Genomic DNA, 13,028 nt, shown 5'->3' on the forward strand with positions numbered 1-13,028 from the left:
TCATACACTGGGGGGTTGATTTACTGTTTTACTTGCCTGTGTTTCATAAAGGCAAAATTGCTGACAGTCTGCAGAAGACTCCAGCCCCTCTTGAGCACGTCTGTTTCCAGGATATCTGGCTGCTAACACAGGTGTTGGGGCTGACTCTGGCAGTGTCTGAGCTACATCACCAGCACTGCAGGAACTGCAGGGCTGCAGCTCTGCCCATCAGCCACTCAAATTGTGGCTGCAGCCTGTCCTGTGCCCCCTGGCCCATGTGGATGCAGCAGTGCTGTGGTGGTGTCATCACATCCATCCAAGCACACCCCAACCTGCTCCCACTCTTTTCCTGTTAGAATAAGTTTTTATGCTGCACAGGGGAATCCAGGTCTGATTGCCCGGGGTGGCCCAGCTTCTGCCCTGAGCATAAGATTTAATTATCCATAGCAGCAGCGTAGCTCTCAGAGCCACCATTGTTATTAATGGCCATAAAAAGAACCATAAAATCCTGGCGTGTTACATTTCTTATAATATATGATAATGAAGAACAATTTGATTTCCCTTTTTGGTTTTGACCTCCTTCTCTGCTGTTTCTTGCAGGTCCTTGCATGCATGTGCTGCCTTGCACATCACCCCAGCCCCTGACTCCTTCCAGCACAGGTTCTTTCTTCCCTTCTTGTCTTGTGCTTTTTTCACATCCTCCTCCATAGCACAGGTGTGACATGCACAAAAGTGGTTTCCATGCTTGATTACAGAATGTGGACCATGCAAAGCTGACTTTGTCTCCTGTTCTTGGGTGTTGCCAGCTGTAGTGCTCAGCTGGGATGTCGTATTCAATGGATCTTTCACAGGCAGACCCAAACAGTCTGGATGCTGTGCTGTGCCAAGTCCTGCCACTCAGTAATCCCTGAATGCCTGCAGCGTCTGGGGTCTTTTTGGAGGGAGACAAGCATCTAAATGGCTCCTCTGGAACAGAGGGAGCAGCAGTATGGCATTTAAGCTGTAGGAAGATTCCAGAATTGAATGATGGTGAAGAGAAAGCACAGCTGATGCACACGAGCTTTTCTTTCTTTCATATACACCAACCACTCTAATGCTTTGAGATTAGTTTCACAGACTGAAACCTGTGCTGTGTACCCCAAATCAGGCTCAAGAACTTCAGCTGTGTGTGCTGAAGGCCTAGGCTGGCTTTTTTTCGTGTGAGTGGGAAGTTTTGTATGCATAAGCTTTTGAGGCAAGGTTTTCTTGCCAACTGTAAGAATATCCCCGTGGCTTGTTGCAAGAGCCTGCAGGCATTAAGCTTTGTGAGCTTTGTGCTGCTTTCCCCACTCAGACAGGGTGCAGGCAATCTTTGCTCCTTGCAGCACGTGAGCAGCAGTGCCCGTGCTGTGGCTGCCCTGATCTGCTGAGGAGGCTGTGCTCTCACCAGCACACAGCTCTGCCCTGCTGCTCCAGTGCCAAACAGCCTCTCCTGCTGCTCTGCTGGCTGTTGGCTCTGGGTGAGGCTCTAATCTGACAGCAAAGTCCCCCTCACTGCTGCTGGGACACGAGCCCATCTCTACCCAGAGTTACACAGGGTGGGAGGTTTAGTGGCAGCTCCTGTTCCAGTTCCAGGAATCTCATCCTCACCAAGATCTTTCAAGCTTTATGCTTTTCCAATATGATGTGCACCTGAGTGTGGGCACTCTCAGTGCATTTACATGAGAGGATAAATCTGTGCATTTAAATCCAGAGGCTGTGTTTTCATGCTGCTTTATATCACCCTGCATTCTCTGTACCACTGCAGATTATTCACCTTTATAGGGGCAAATCTCTCTTTTGGCAGGCAGCTCTGCCTGTTTGCTCGTGTCTGTTCCTGTGTCCTTTGCAGTGCCCTTTCTTATCCCTGGGCTGGAGACTGTGCTGCCTGTGATCCCTTGCACACAGCCTTCCTTGGGAGGGAGCCTGAAACTGCTCAACACCCACAGCCTGGTGCCCCTGTTTCCAGCAGTCTTGTTCATCCCTTTGTAGGGATATTGAGTGCTATAGAACAACCAGAGCGTGTAACACCATAGATTTCATAATGTTTTGTGCTTTCCTTAAAAGCCAGCTTGTCAGTTTGGGGCTGTGCATGGGAACCTGGCTTTTTACCGTAAGGAAGAGGGTGTTCTTCAAATCTGTCACTCTGCTGAATGCAGGAAAAAGGCAGAAGAAGTCAGAAGGTATTTGAAATGCAGTCTGGCATTTGTGATGACTTAAACCAGCTCCAGAGTTCTAAAGCCTGTGTCCTGATTTAAAGACTGAGCTGGTAAGGGCTTGGAGTTTTTAATGCTGGGGGGAATGGAGATACTGGCCTGCTGGGATGAAGCTGATGGTTATTTAATTGTTTCATCCCTACCTGCCAGCCTTGCTATGTTTGGAGACAGACCTGCCCTGGTCTGGGCTGGGAGAGGAGCTGGGAGCCTGCTGCACTCTGAGCTGGGCTGATGGTCTGTGTGGTGTGGTGATGGGAGGCAGAACACGTTTCTCTGCTGCTCTTGCCAGTTTTTTTAAAATGCTCCTTGGTGCCTAGAAACGCAGTGTATCAGTATGTGTGTGCTCCTGTGTGCCCAGGAATTGTGCAGTCTGTGCCCCATCCCTGTCCCTTGTCCACCAGAGCTGTGCACAGGCACAAGGCAGTCTGAGTGTAAGGCACAAGAGACTGCAGAAAAGCCACATTTATTTGAGGGGATTCCTCTTGTTAGTGAGATTGAACATTAACAGCCCTTTTCTGAGACTGGTGCAGGAATTTCAGCTGATTTGGGACCAAATTGTATGTTTGGTCATCTTGAGGAAATTGGAGTGTATCACTAATGTGCCAGGGGAATTAATGTTAAGTGATGAGGGGCTTAGCTGCTAAAAGAAGGTGCAAAGGAAGGGTGAGTGTGCTGTCTCTGCATGGCTGATTGCAGCCTGGAGCAAGCCCTTGTTAGGTGCTCCATGAACCTCCTGACCCCTTGTGCCTCATACTTCACTCAGAGCACCTTTAGCTTCTGCTTCCCAAATTGTGCTGAGCTGAAGGACAGGAGGGGGGCTGGAGGGTGTCTGAAGTGCTGGTTCTTGGGGCCAGGACCTCTTCTGCAAGGGCTGACCTCCTCCAGGGTGTGTGCTTCCAGCAGGACTCATGTATTGGCAGGTATATTGGTATTTCTGTGTCCCTGCAGGCAGGTGAGGGCACAGGTGAGGAATCTGCAGTCTGTTTGGCAGCCTTGCCATTCCAGGCCTGAGGCAGAGATGGGTTTGATCTAACTGACCAGGCTGCTGGCAGAAATTAATCTGTTTTATCCAGCTAAAGAGGAGAGGGATAGAGGAGACAGACCCAGATTCTTCTCAGGAATGAACAGTAAAAAGATCCAAATGGCAGGAAGACAAAGCTTGTCACCATGATGGTGGCACTTTCATCCCTAGAGATACTAAAAACTTGACTCTTTATGGCCCAGGGTAATCTCATCTGCCTTTGAAGACTGCCTGCTTTGAGCTGTAGATGGATCAGGAACCTCCTTAGGATAGGTTTCTGTTTGTTGCTCCATGACTTTGTGGCTTGCTCCTCCTCCCCTTGTCCAGGCAGTCTCTGAGGATGTGGACATCTGACCTAGAAGTACCTGAGAGCAGAGCAAAGCCCATAATGATGGGATTCCTGGAAGGCAGTTACCTGCTGAGTGCTTTGTCCTGCTTTGTTTTTATCACCCGAAGAGAGTCTGTGGTTGGAGCAGATTCAGTGGTATTTATGTGATGCTCTAAGTGTCCCCTTGCCTGGTAATTATACTGATTAATCTGGATCATGCTGGAAAGCCACATGTGCCTTGTACCAGAGGGTATGCCACCATGTGTCCACATTATTCAGCTATAACAGATACTGACAAGAGCAAGGGAGACAAGTCTGAGCTCGAGGTTGTTCTTGCTTTGTTAGCAGCGTCTGGGAAAGACAAAGTTTGTCAGTTTTTCCAGCTGGAAAGAAGGTGAATCTTGGGGGATGATAGCAATGGCTTTTCTGTGCTCTCTGTACAGCCTTGAGGAAGGTCTGTCTCCATCCCTTGCAGCTTCTTTGCAGAATCCCTGGGGCTCTGGTTTTGGGAGCAGAGTCTGTTTTGGCTCTGGAAGATGGGACCATGTAGGTTTGCTGCTGATGATGTTTAATGCAGGGCCCTCAGTGCCACATGGACATGGAGCATGTGTGGAGACCCTGATTTGCCATGGCCATTAGCAAATGGTGAGTGGTACCTTCGCCTAGAGGACAAAACCAGCCTGGCTCTTGGGCTGGTGGCCTGTGGCAATTTGGGAATAGCATCCCAGTGACAATCCTGATGGGGGTCCTGGAGGTCTGGCAGTTTGTCTGCAGCAGATCCCCACTCTTCCAGGATGGACTGGACACACAACACCATGAGAGGGAGTTTCTGATCAGGCTCCACCTCTGCCACAGGCAGAGATTGTGTCTGCCTTGTGCTGCTGGAAGAACAGGAGCTGGCTGGGGGCATTTGCCCTGTTCTGCATGTGCCAAACAGCCTGGACTTGCTCCCTGTTGGGACAAGTGACCTTGGAGGTGTTCTGGGAAGTGCCTGAGCACTTTCCCCCCACCTTGCATGGTGTATTATGAGCTATATCATTACGAGCAGCTCAGTTAAGTCATTACAGCCTTGGTGAATGCATGAGCTTTTTCCCTCTCATCCCAATTCATCACTATTGTGCTGACATGAATCATTTTCATTATAAAATGCTTCAGACCCTGTTAATTAACAGAATTGCTTAAATTTCAATGAGATAGTGCTTGCCCAGAAAAAAAGGTTTTGTATTCACACAGTGGCAGGAGAGGCTGTCAGCACGAGCAGCTGGGGCTGGTCCCTGAGCCCTGGGTGTCTGTGCAGGGCTGGCCAGGTGGGAGGTGCCATCCTTGCTGGGATGGATGCTCACAGACACGTCCTGCCCTCTTTCCTGCATCCCCTCTGCCTCTCTGTGTGAGGTGGAGTGGGGCTCCTTGCTGAATAGCTTCCTCTGAGCAGAGCCAGCATGAATGAGGGGGTCAGGGCAGACCCTGGGCCCCATCACAGGATAATCACCTGCTCCCTTATCCATGGGGCTGAAGGCAGGAGAGTCCAGGTAATTGCAGAACCTGAAGTGACAGAAGGACAAGGGAAGCTGGATGATAATTGTGCCTATCCATACGAGCTGGAGAATGGCAACGATCTGAAATGGTGGTTATGTCTTTATAATAAATCCTAACAATGCTAATCATTAGAATAATTGCTAGTTTCAGAAAGGAAGGAGTGATAAATGTCTCCTGAGCAGTTTTACCAGTCCTGCTGCACCTGTAATGTCATGCAAAGGGCGAGGGGGAGAAATTTCATCCTCCCAGCTCAGTGGCATTTCTGGCTGCCTTGGGCCACAGCAGCAGTGGCTCCATGGAGTGAGCCCTTGTCTGGAGGTACACAAGACCACTCTGGACACAGGATGGAGGAACTGGAAACCTGCTGGCTGTGGAGTGCAGACACCAGGTAGCCTTGGGATCTATCCCAGTGGCCGTGTGCTGGCTCCTTGCAGCCTGCTCAGCTCCCCCTCTGCTGTGCTCTTGGTGACTTGGAGCTTCAGTGCTTTACCCCTTCTCGATGTGCTGCACATCAGCAAATGGATTGCAAGGTGCTCACACCACTGGATGATGCTCTACTGTTTGCTCAGCAAGAAGGGAGCTCCTGTTCCCTCTGTCAGACCCCTCACTGCAGACCCATTCCAGCAGCCTCCTCCAGTATTGTCCCTAGCACCAGGCAGGATTACTGGTGAAACAAAGCAGAGATGAATTTGCAGTTCACAGTAGGAGGAGGTAAAGCTGATAGTTAAACAGAAAACGCTGGAAGAGAGAGGATTTACAAAAACATAAACCAATGTCTAAATCTGTGGGAATGTTAGAAAACCGAGCTGGAGGGGATTTTAAGCTGATTGCTGTCTGTTATGGGGTGCTGCTGGTGCAGTGGGACTGGAATGTACTGCTAATGACCCTCCTTCCTTCCTGACTCTGGTGCCACCTCAGGGCAGAGTCCATTCTTTCTTTCTTTCTTTCATCCTCAAAATTTTTCTTCCCTTTGTTTCCATTTAAATGAGACAGTCGTGGGTGACTGGTAATTTCTGCCATTCATAGAGGTTTCAGGCTTTCATTGCTGTTTGTTTCTTGTTTTACATTCCTTTCTATTTTAGTCCTGGTCATTTCCCCAATCCCAGATGAGTACTGGAGACCTATAAACACTGCTTTTAAGAGACTTACTTTGGTAAGAAGTACTACCACACCGTTCATTTTGTTAAGCTCCAGTGCATTCTCTGACACAGAGCATGTGCTTTGTCGTCTCTGGGCTCCTTAACTTAGAAGGACGCTTGAAAATGAGGGGTTTTGTGCAGACAGATTTTTAGAAATGTGCTACCCCCCCTCCCCAATTCTCCAAATCACACAGGTCTCTCCTAGATGTGCCCAGGCCATGGCACCTGGGAGATGGAGCCTGGGCAAGGGCACCCCTGTTGTGTAAGGGGTGCTGCAGCAAGCCTGGCTCCTGCTCAGCAGATCAGGATAAGTGGGATGTTGCAGATCTGTGCCAGAGGGGTTTTGTGACTCAGCCTGGGTTTTTACAGAGCAGACCTTGAGGCTGGCCCCAGCACAGCCCCCACATTTGGGTGGGGGTGAGGATGAGTCCTCTCTTCCCATGACTGCTGCCCTCACCAATCCTCTGACCCCCATAGATCTTTCACCCATCTACAGGTCACCCTGGAGAAAAGCACAAACCTCCTCCGTGCCAGGGTTTAGCCCAGTGGGAGCTGCAAGTAGCCCAAAGGACAAGCAGCACTTGGGACTCTTTCACGCTTCATGAGGAGACTTGCTGGGAGCAGGTTGAGCCTGTGGCCATTCCTGGGCTTCAGGAGGATTTTTGGGATGTTTCTGGCTGGCTGACAATCCCCTGGGCTTCTTGTTCTCCCCAGTGCCCTTCTCTCCCCTTAGCTGGCTTTTGCTCACATGGCCTCTTTCAAAGGGGCTCAGCAGATGCTGTTTGAGGCCAGCAGTGTGTTCCTGTGGCACAGGCTGCACCAGGGCTGTGGCTGGGGACAGTGTCCCAGCAGCCAAGGGAGGTGACAGTCCCTTCTGCTGTGCAAGTGCTGTGTCTGACACCACAGATGATTCTGTGGGCACACCAGAGTGGGTCCTGAGGGCTGGTGAAACACTGGAGCATCTGCCCCGTGTGAAGAGGGAGATGCAGCCGATCCTGCTTAGGTCTGGATCTTGTCCCGAGGAATGTGCAGTGAGCCCTTGCAGGCTCAGCTGCTGTGAGAGCTGCCTGTGCTGTCTGCAGGTGTGATCCGCACAGCCGTGGCAGACCTGGACCGCGAGACCCAGGACCGCTACGAGGTGGTGATCCGAGCCACGGACATGGCGGGGCAGCTGGGCGGCCTGTCCGGCTCCACCACCGTCACCATCGTGGTCACCGACGTCAACGACAACCCGCCACGCTTCCCTCAGAGTGAGTCCTGCTGGGGCTGGGCACTGAGCGGGACCGGGGCGTGGGATGGGGCAGTGTGTGTGGCACACACACTCCTGGCATGGGTGTAAATGTGTCCCACTGGGTGCCAGGCCCTGGAAGCAAGCATGGCTTGTGTGGTAGGAGAGCAGGGCCAGCCCTTTCCAAGCAGCTGGAAGCCAGCAAGGTCCACCATGCTGCTCCACCTGGGAGTTTGGCTGCTGGCCCCTCCTGGCTGCTGTGTGAGAGCTTGTCACAGCCTTGCCCCAGTGCTCAGGGGCAGCAGCCGTGTCACAGCACAGCTCTGCTTCCCAGCCTGCTGCTAATGGGCTGTGGCTGGTGCTGGGTCTGCTCTGGGACCCTCCCCAAAGAAGGTGCAGGGTGCTCCTGCTTTGAGGCTCTGCAGTGCACTCCAGCTGTGTCCTGGCAGCTCCAGGCTGGCAGGACAGGGAAGGGGCTGCAGCTGGAGGAGGCTCATCTCTTGGGTTGCATCTCCTGGAAATCAGAAATTGCGAAGGAATCTTTGCAAGGAATCAGAGAGCATTGATTGCAGGGCAGTGTCCACGCAGAGAAATCAGCCCTTGCTTCACACAGCACCTGGCATGTCAATGCTCCCCAATTATCTTCCCCTTGGTTTTGGCTGATGTATTTACTGCTCCTGTTGGGGCGTTCTGGGCTGTGAGCAGCCCTCCCAGCCCAAAGGTGCCCCAGGGAAGTCTGTGAAGGCTGGGGGTGGTTCAAAGGCAGAAGCAGTGACCCTGGTGCCCATTTCTCCTCCAGAGATGTATCAGTTCAGCATTGTTGAAACGGCCCCCGTGGGCACTGCCATCGGGAGGGTGAAGGCAGAGGACTCTGACGTCGGGGAGAACACGGACATGACATATCAAGTGAAGGATGAGGAAGGGGTGGAGATGTTCAAAGTCACCACGGACAGCAATACCCAGGAGGCTGTCATCACAGTACAGAAGGTGAGAAGTGTTGATTGAGTAAGAAGGACACAGGTCCCTAGGAGCATCCTTTCCTTTGGGGACTGCTGCTCTTGCATCTGAGTTGAAGAAAATGCTCTGCATATGCTGCTCCATCAGTAGCAGTTGCGTTTTTGTGCCTGCTGATGCAGGGAGAGACCTGTCTCTGCTCTGCCTGCGTGGCAAAACACAGGGCTGTGTCTGGGAGGAAAGGCTGAAAAGGAGCAGCACAGAGTGCCTGCTGCTGTCCCCCAGGGTGGCTTAGGGGTGGCAGTGAAGCAGTGAGCTCTGCAGAGGAGACACCATGCATAGGACTACAGAGAGGAATGCTTAGAGCTGTTATTGATAGCAGCTGTTAGAGGAGAAAAATGCCCACCTAATTCCTGTACCTGACCAGCAGCACTTTAACTGTATCTGCTTTTGGTGGCAAAAACAATCAAGCAAATACTTGGTGCAGGCAGGAAAGAATGATTGTTCTTCAAGGCCACTGTATGCAGCTTGCCTCCCCTGTAGAAATGAGAGTGGGGTGATGAATGATGAAAACTCGCTCATGTGCAGCACACACTGTGCTGTCTTCCCAGTGAATCCTGGCTGCTCACAGCCTGGGCACCCTGCTGGGGGCCCCGAGGGGAGTAGGCTGGAGGTTTCTGCTTCCTTCTGCCTCTTTGGTGTGGGTGCTGCTGGCAGGAGGGCAAAGCAGAAGCCCCCAGGCTGCTACAAAGGCACTGCTTGGGAGCGGGTGGCTTTAGTGGCTCTAGTGCTGCTCCGATGTCTCTGGTGAAGCAAGGGGCAGCAGAGGGGCTCCTTGGGCTGCCTGTGCCTTACCCTCTTCCCTTGTCTCAGCCTCTTGACTACGAGTCAAAAAAAGTGCACACTGTGGTGGTGGAGGCCCTCAACAAGTTCGTGGACCCGCGGTTCGTGGACCTGGGCACCTTCCGGGACCAGACCATCGTGCGGGTCTCAGTGCTGGACGTCGATGAGCCCCCCGAGTTCCGGCCCCCCTCCAACCTGATGGAGGTGCAGGAGGATGCACATGTTGGATCTGTCGTGGGGGTGGTCACTGCCCTGGACCCGGACACAGCCAACCACCCTGTCCGGTAAAGCAGCCGAATGAACCTCACATTGTCCCCCTGCCAGCCGTGGACAGGGACACCTGCAGGGGACGCCTGGCCTGGGGGGACATGTGGCCATGGCTGGGACAGAGGAGGTGGGGGAGTGCAGGCAGAAGTGTCAGGTGGTGCGTGTGTGGCCGTGTGTCTCGTGGGACAAGCAGCTGGCAGGTGAGTGGCAGCCTGTGCATGAGCAAGCACTGCAGTGTCTCAGGCAGTGATACTGACAGGTGATGGCTCTGTGAGTGCAAGGGAGAGCCAGGGAAGGTGGCTGGGTGATGCTTGCATGTCTCTGCTGCTGACAGCAAGGTATCTGCAGTGGTACCTGACACGGGCCAGGCAGCAGGAGTGGCAGGAGGACAGTGGTGAAGGGTGATAAATGAGGTGAGGCTTGGGAGGTGCAGAGCCACAGCCCGGCTGTGTGTGCGTGCATATGTGCACAGGATCAAAGATCAGAGGAGTTTATATTTGGGCAGGGGACATAATCCAGGCAGCAGCTTATCTGCACAGGACATTTCCCATTTCCATTTAATTTGTGGCTAAAGAGATTGTTACCTTGTTAAATTGTTATTACCTAAGGCACAAAGCAGCCTTCTGGCCCTGCCAACTGGCCTGAGTCACGAGCAGTTGGGTTGGAAATCTGGTGTTCAGAAAACATCCTCAGCGTGTGGAAAATTTCCTTGAAATGTGTGTTCTGGTGCCAGGTGCCGGCGGGGCTGCAGGCACTTCCAGGGAGCAGCTCTGACTGAGAGCTCTGCAGGGAGTCAGCCCTGCAGCAGCAGACCAGGAAGGACAGGGACAGGGATGTGGGCTGGAGGGGGACAGGCCAGAGGGGCTCACTTACAGCACTTGGTTGCATTCAGTGATGTCCCCCAGTGCCTGTTTGGGGCACTGAGCTCAGTGCTGTGCAGCCATGGGTTTCTTTTTCATGGTGGGATGAGGAGGACCTCTTGATCCTTATAGAAACAAAGATTGTGATGGTTAGAAAACTCAGAAATTTACACATGGAAAGCTGCCATCTACAGATGCCTGGTAGCTAACAGAGAGTACTGTGTCACGAAGCTGGATGCTCAAAGTTGGCTTCAGGGGGAATGTGAATAAATCAACTTGGTGTGCCAGGAACTGTGTATGTGAGTTCTGCACCACTTGCAGTAGTGGGTGCTGACTGCTGAATGTGTTCTCAGCATACCTCTGCTCACTTGTCCTGTGACTCTCCAGTCAGCCTCCATGTCTGATTTCTTTCTTTGTTGCCCCTAGTCAGCACACACCTTTCAGGAGAGTGATGTGTCCACATACCTGTGTGTGTGCACGTGTATGCATGTGCTTTTTCACTTGACTGTTTATAGCAGTGCTGCAGAACATAGATTTTATTTTCTGATCTGTAATTGCAGAAAAGGGACCTTGGGGACAGAACTATTCTTATTCCTGTTTTTTCTTCTTCTTTGTGCTGCTTCCCTGTGGAGCTTGCTGCATTGTTTGCAGACAGACCAGAAGAAAGCAGTGGAGGGAGGCTCCTAATGCTGCACAAAAGGCGGTGGAGACTTGGACCAGAGAGAAGCAGATTCAAGTACTGGGCAGGAATGAGATGTTGAGTGCCCAAACTTTGCTTTGGGAGTCTCTCCTACAGTGAGCTCAGTGCTGGCAAGGCAATGCCTCGTGCTCAGACACAAGAACTCAGCCAACAGGACTCCCAAGCATCTGCTGCAGCTTGGGAATTGCCATGTGTTCTCCCTTGTCAGGCTTGATGCATTCAAATACATGTCCTGCCTCTGGCTGTCCCCAGGCAGGTAGCTCATCCTGTGTCCCCATGCTGCCCTGTGGGACTTGGTCCATCCCTTTGCTCCCTCGGTGCTGGCAGTCCCTGCTGTCAGGAGCAGTGGCAGTGCAGCAGGGTGAGCCTTCACAGACATTTTAACATTACCAAGTGGAGCTGCAGGTTGATGTTGGTGGTGCTGATGCAGCACCAATGCAGGAGGAAGGTACAGTTGGATCTCTGCTGCTTCCCTGTCCTCTGGCTAGCCAGGTAATTTAATAAAATACTTTGCTGCGTAGGCAGCAGTTAACAGCTTCAAAGCAGAGCACAGACATTAATGGCAGCACCCTGCAGCACTGGGATGTGACACTAACCTGTCAGCAGGAGACAGCAGCAAGGCACCTCTCGTTTCAAGTGTGCTGCTCCAAGTACAGTCACAAGAAGCCAGCACTTGTACTTCACCTCTGATATATTAGAGAGCACCTGGTCCTGACAGCATGACCAGCATTTGATCCTCGTTGCCTTGAAGTTGGTGTGAACCTTTTGAAGTTGCTGCAGTTCAGTGGATCCCTTTAACTTGCTGCTCTTCATCTGCCAGAGGTGGGAGCAGAGGCAGGGCTGTGCTTCTGCACTGGTTGCTCTCCTGGACTCGGGTCTGTGTGTTGGCTCTGCCTGTGAGTAGGGGAGAGCCACCACTTCTGTCATGTCGAGATGCACTCTCCCCTTGAGGCAGGAAAGAACAAGGATTGCCAGAGACAGCAGAGCAGAAATCAGCTCTGTCAGGGTTTCCAGGTCCTGCTGACACCAGGCTGCCAGTAATGAGGTTTGGGAGGTATTTTTAGCCAAATGGGAAGGGAGGTGCCCTTGGCTTTTTGTTTTCAGCCCCAGGCCAGCACGAATAAGGCTGTGCAACTCCTGCTGCGATGCCCAAAGCAACTGCTAGAGGCACGTTCCTGATGTTCCCCTGCCCTCTTGGTGATCCATGTGTCCCACAGGATGCTGAGACTTGGTTTGAGACCAAATCCCTTCCCACAAGCTGGACTGGGTCACAGTGACCTGTTAGAAGGAGGTGAGGATTGAAGGGGTGTCCCTGAAGCACTCATCACTGCCTCACTCCAGCTGCACTTTGGCTGCAGAGCCTCTGGCAGCTGCATCCTTGGCTGTGAGGAGGCACCTGGAGATCACTCTCCCATCTCTCAGAGGAGGACACACTCCCAGTGGCACCAGTGCATGAGCAGGGAGCTGTGCTGAGCTCAGCATGGCCAAGCTGCAGTATGAACCCTCTGTGGGGCACAGAACCTTCTGTGGCACCAGTGTGGGAAATCCCCTCCTAAAAGTCCAGTTCTTTTTATTTTAGTCCATCCTTGGTTTTTTGCCTGTCAAAGGCTGGAATTGTTCCTTTTCAGAAAAAAAAATTAGTTTCCAGTTGGCTTTTTGGCTTTAGCTGTGTGTTTTCTGGGTGTAGTGCAGTTTTTCTCAGCTGAGCCATTGTATGAAGTAATACAGTGATAGACTGTCTGTGTGTGTGAGGCTGTTTGTATGAGAGCCTTTTGTTTCTCTCTCTGCAGTGGGAGCCTGTGCTCTGATTGTGTGCATTCCAGGCTTTATCAGCACTGGGAAGATGTTGCTTGGGATTTAAGGTTCTCAGAGATATTCTTGTTTAGCATTCACAAAATCTGGAGACACGTGTTGGACATAGGCATTTTATAGACTCCAA

General features: G+C 52.0%; 1 protein-coding gene across 3 annotated transcripts in view; it reads left to right on the plus strand.

Annotated features, from left to right (window-relative positions):
* The window catches only part of CDH22 (cadherin 22), a 75,245-nt gene that overhangs the window by 39,940 nt on the left and 22,277 nt on the right, over nucleotides 1–13,028 (plus strand). For all 3 annotated transcript variants that reach the window (XM_079321832.1, XM_079321834.1, XM_079321833.1), the window contains exons 5-7: nucleotides 7,320–7,487; nucleotides 8,265–8,452; nucleotides 9,293–9,546. In XM_079321832.1, coding sequence (XP_079177958.1) covers nucleotides 7,320–7,487; nucleotides 8,265–8,452; nucleotides 9,293–9,546 — 610 coding nt within the window. The remainder of the gene's footprint in view (nucleotides 1–7,319; nucleotides 7,488–8,264; nucleotides 8,453–9,292; nucleotides 9,547–13,028) is intronic.

The sequence above is a fragment of the Erithacus rubecula genome, assembly GCF_903797595.1.
Source record: "Erithacus rubecula genome assembly, chromosome: 18".
Taxonomy (NCBI): domain Eukaryota; kingdom Metazoa; phylum Chordata; class Aves; order Passeriformes; family Muscicapidae; genus Erithacus; species Erithacus rubecula.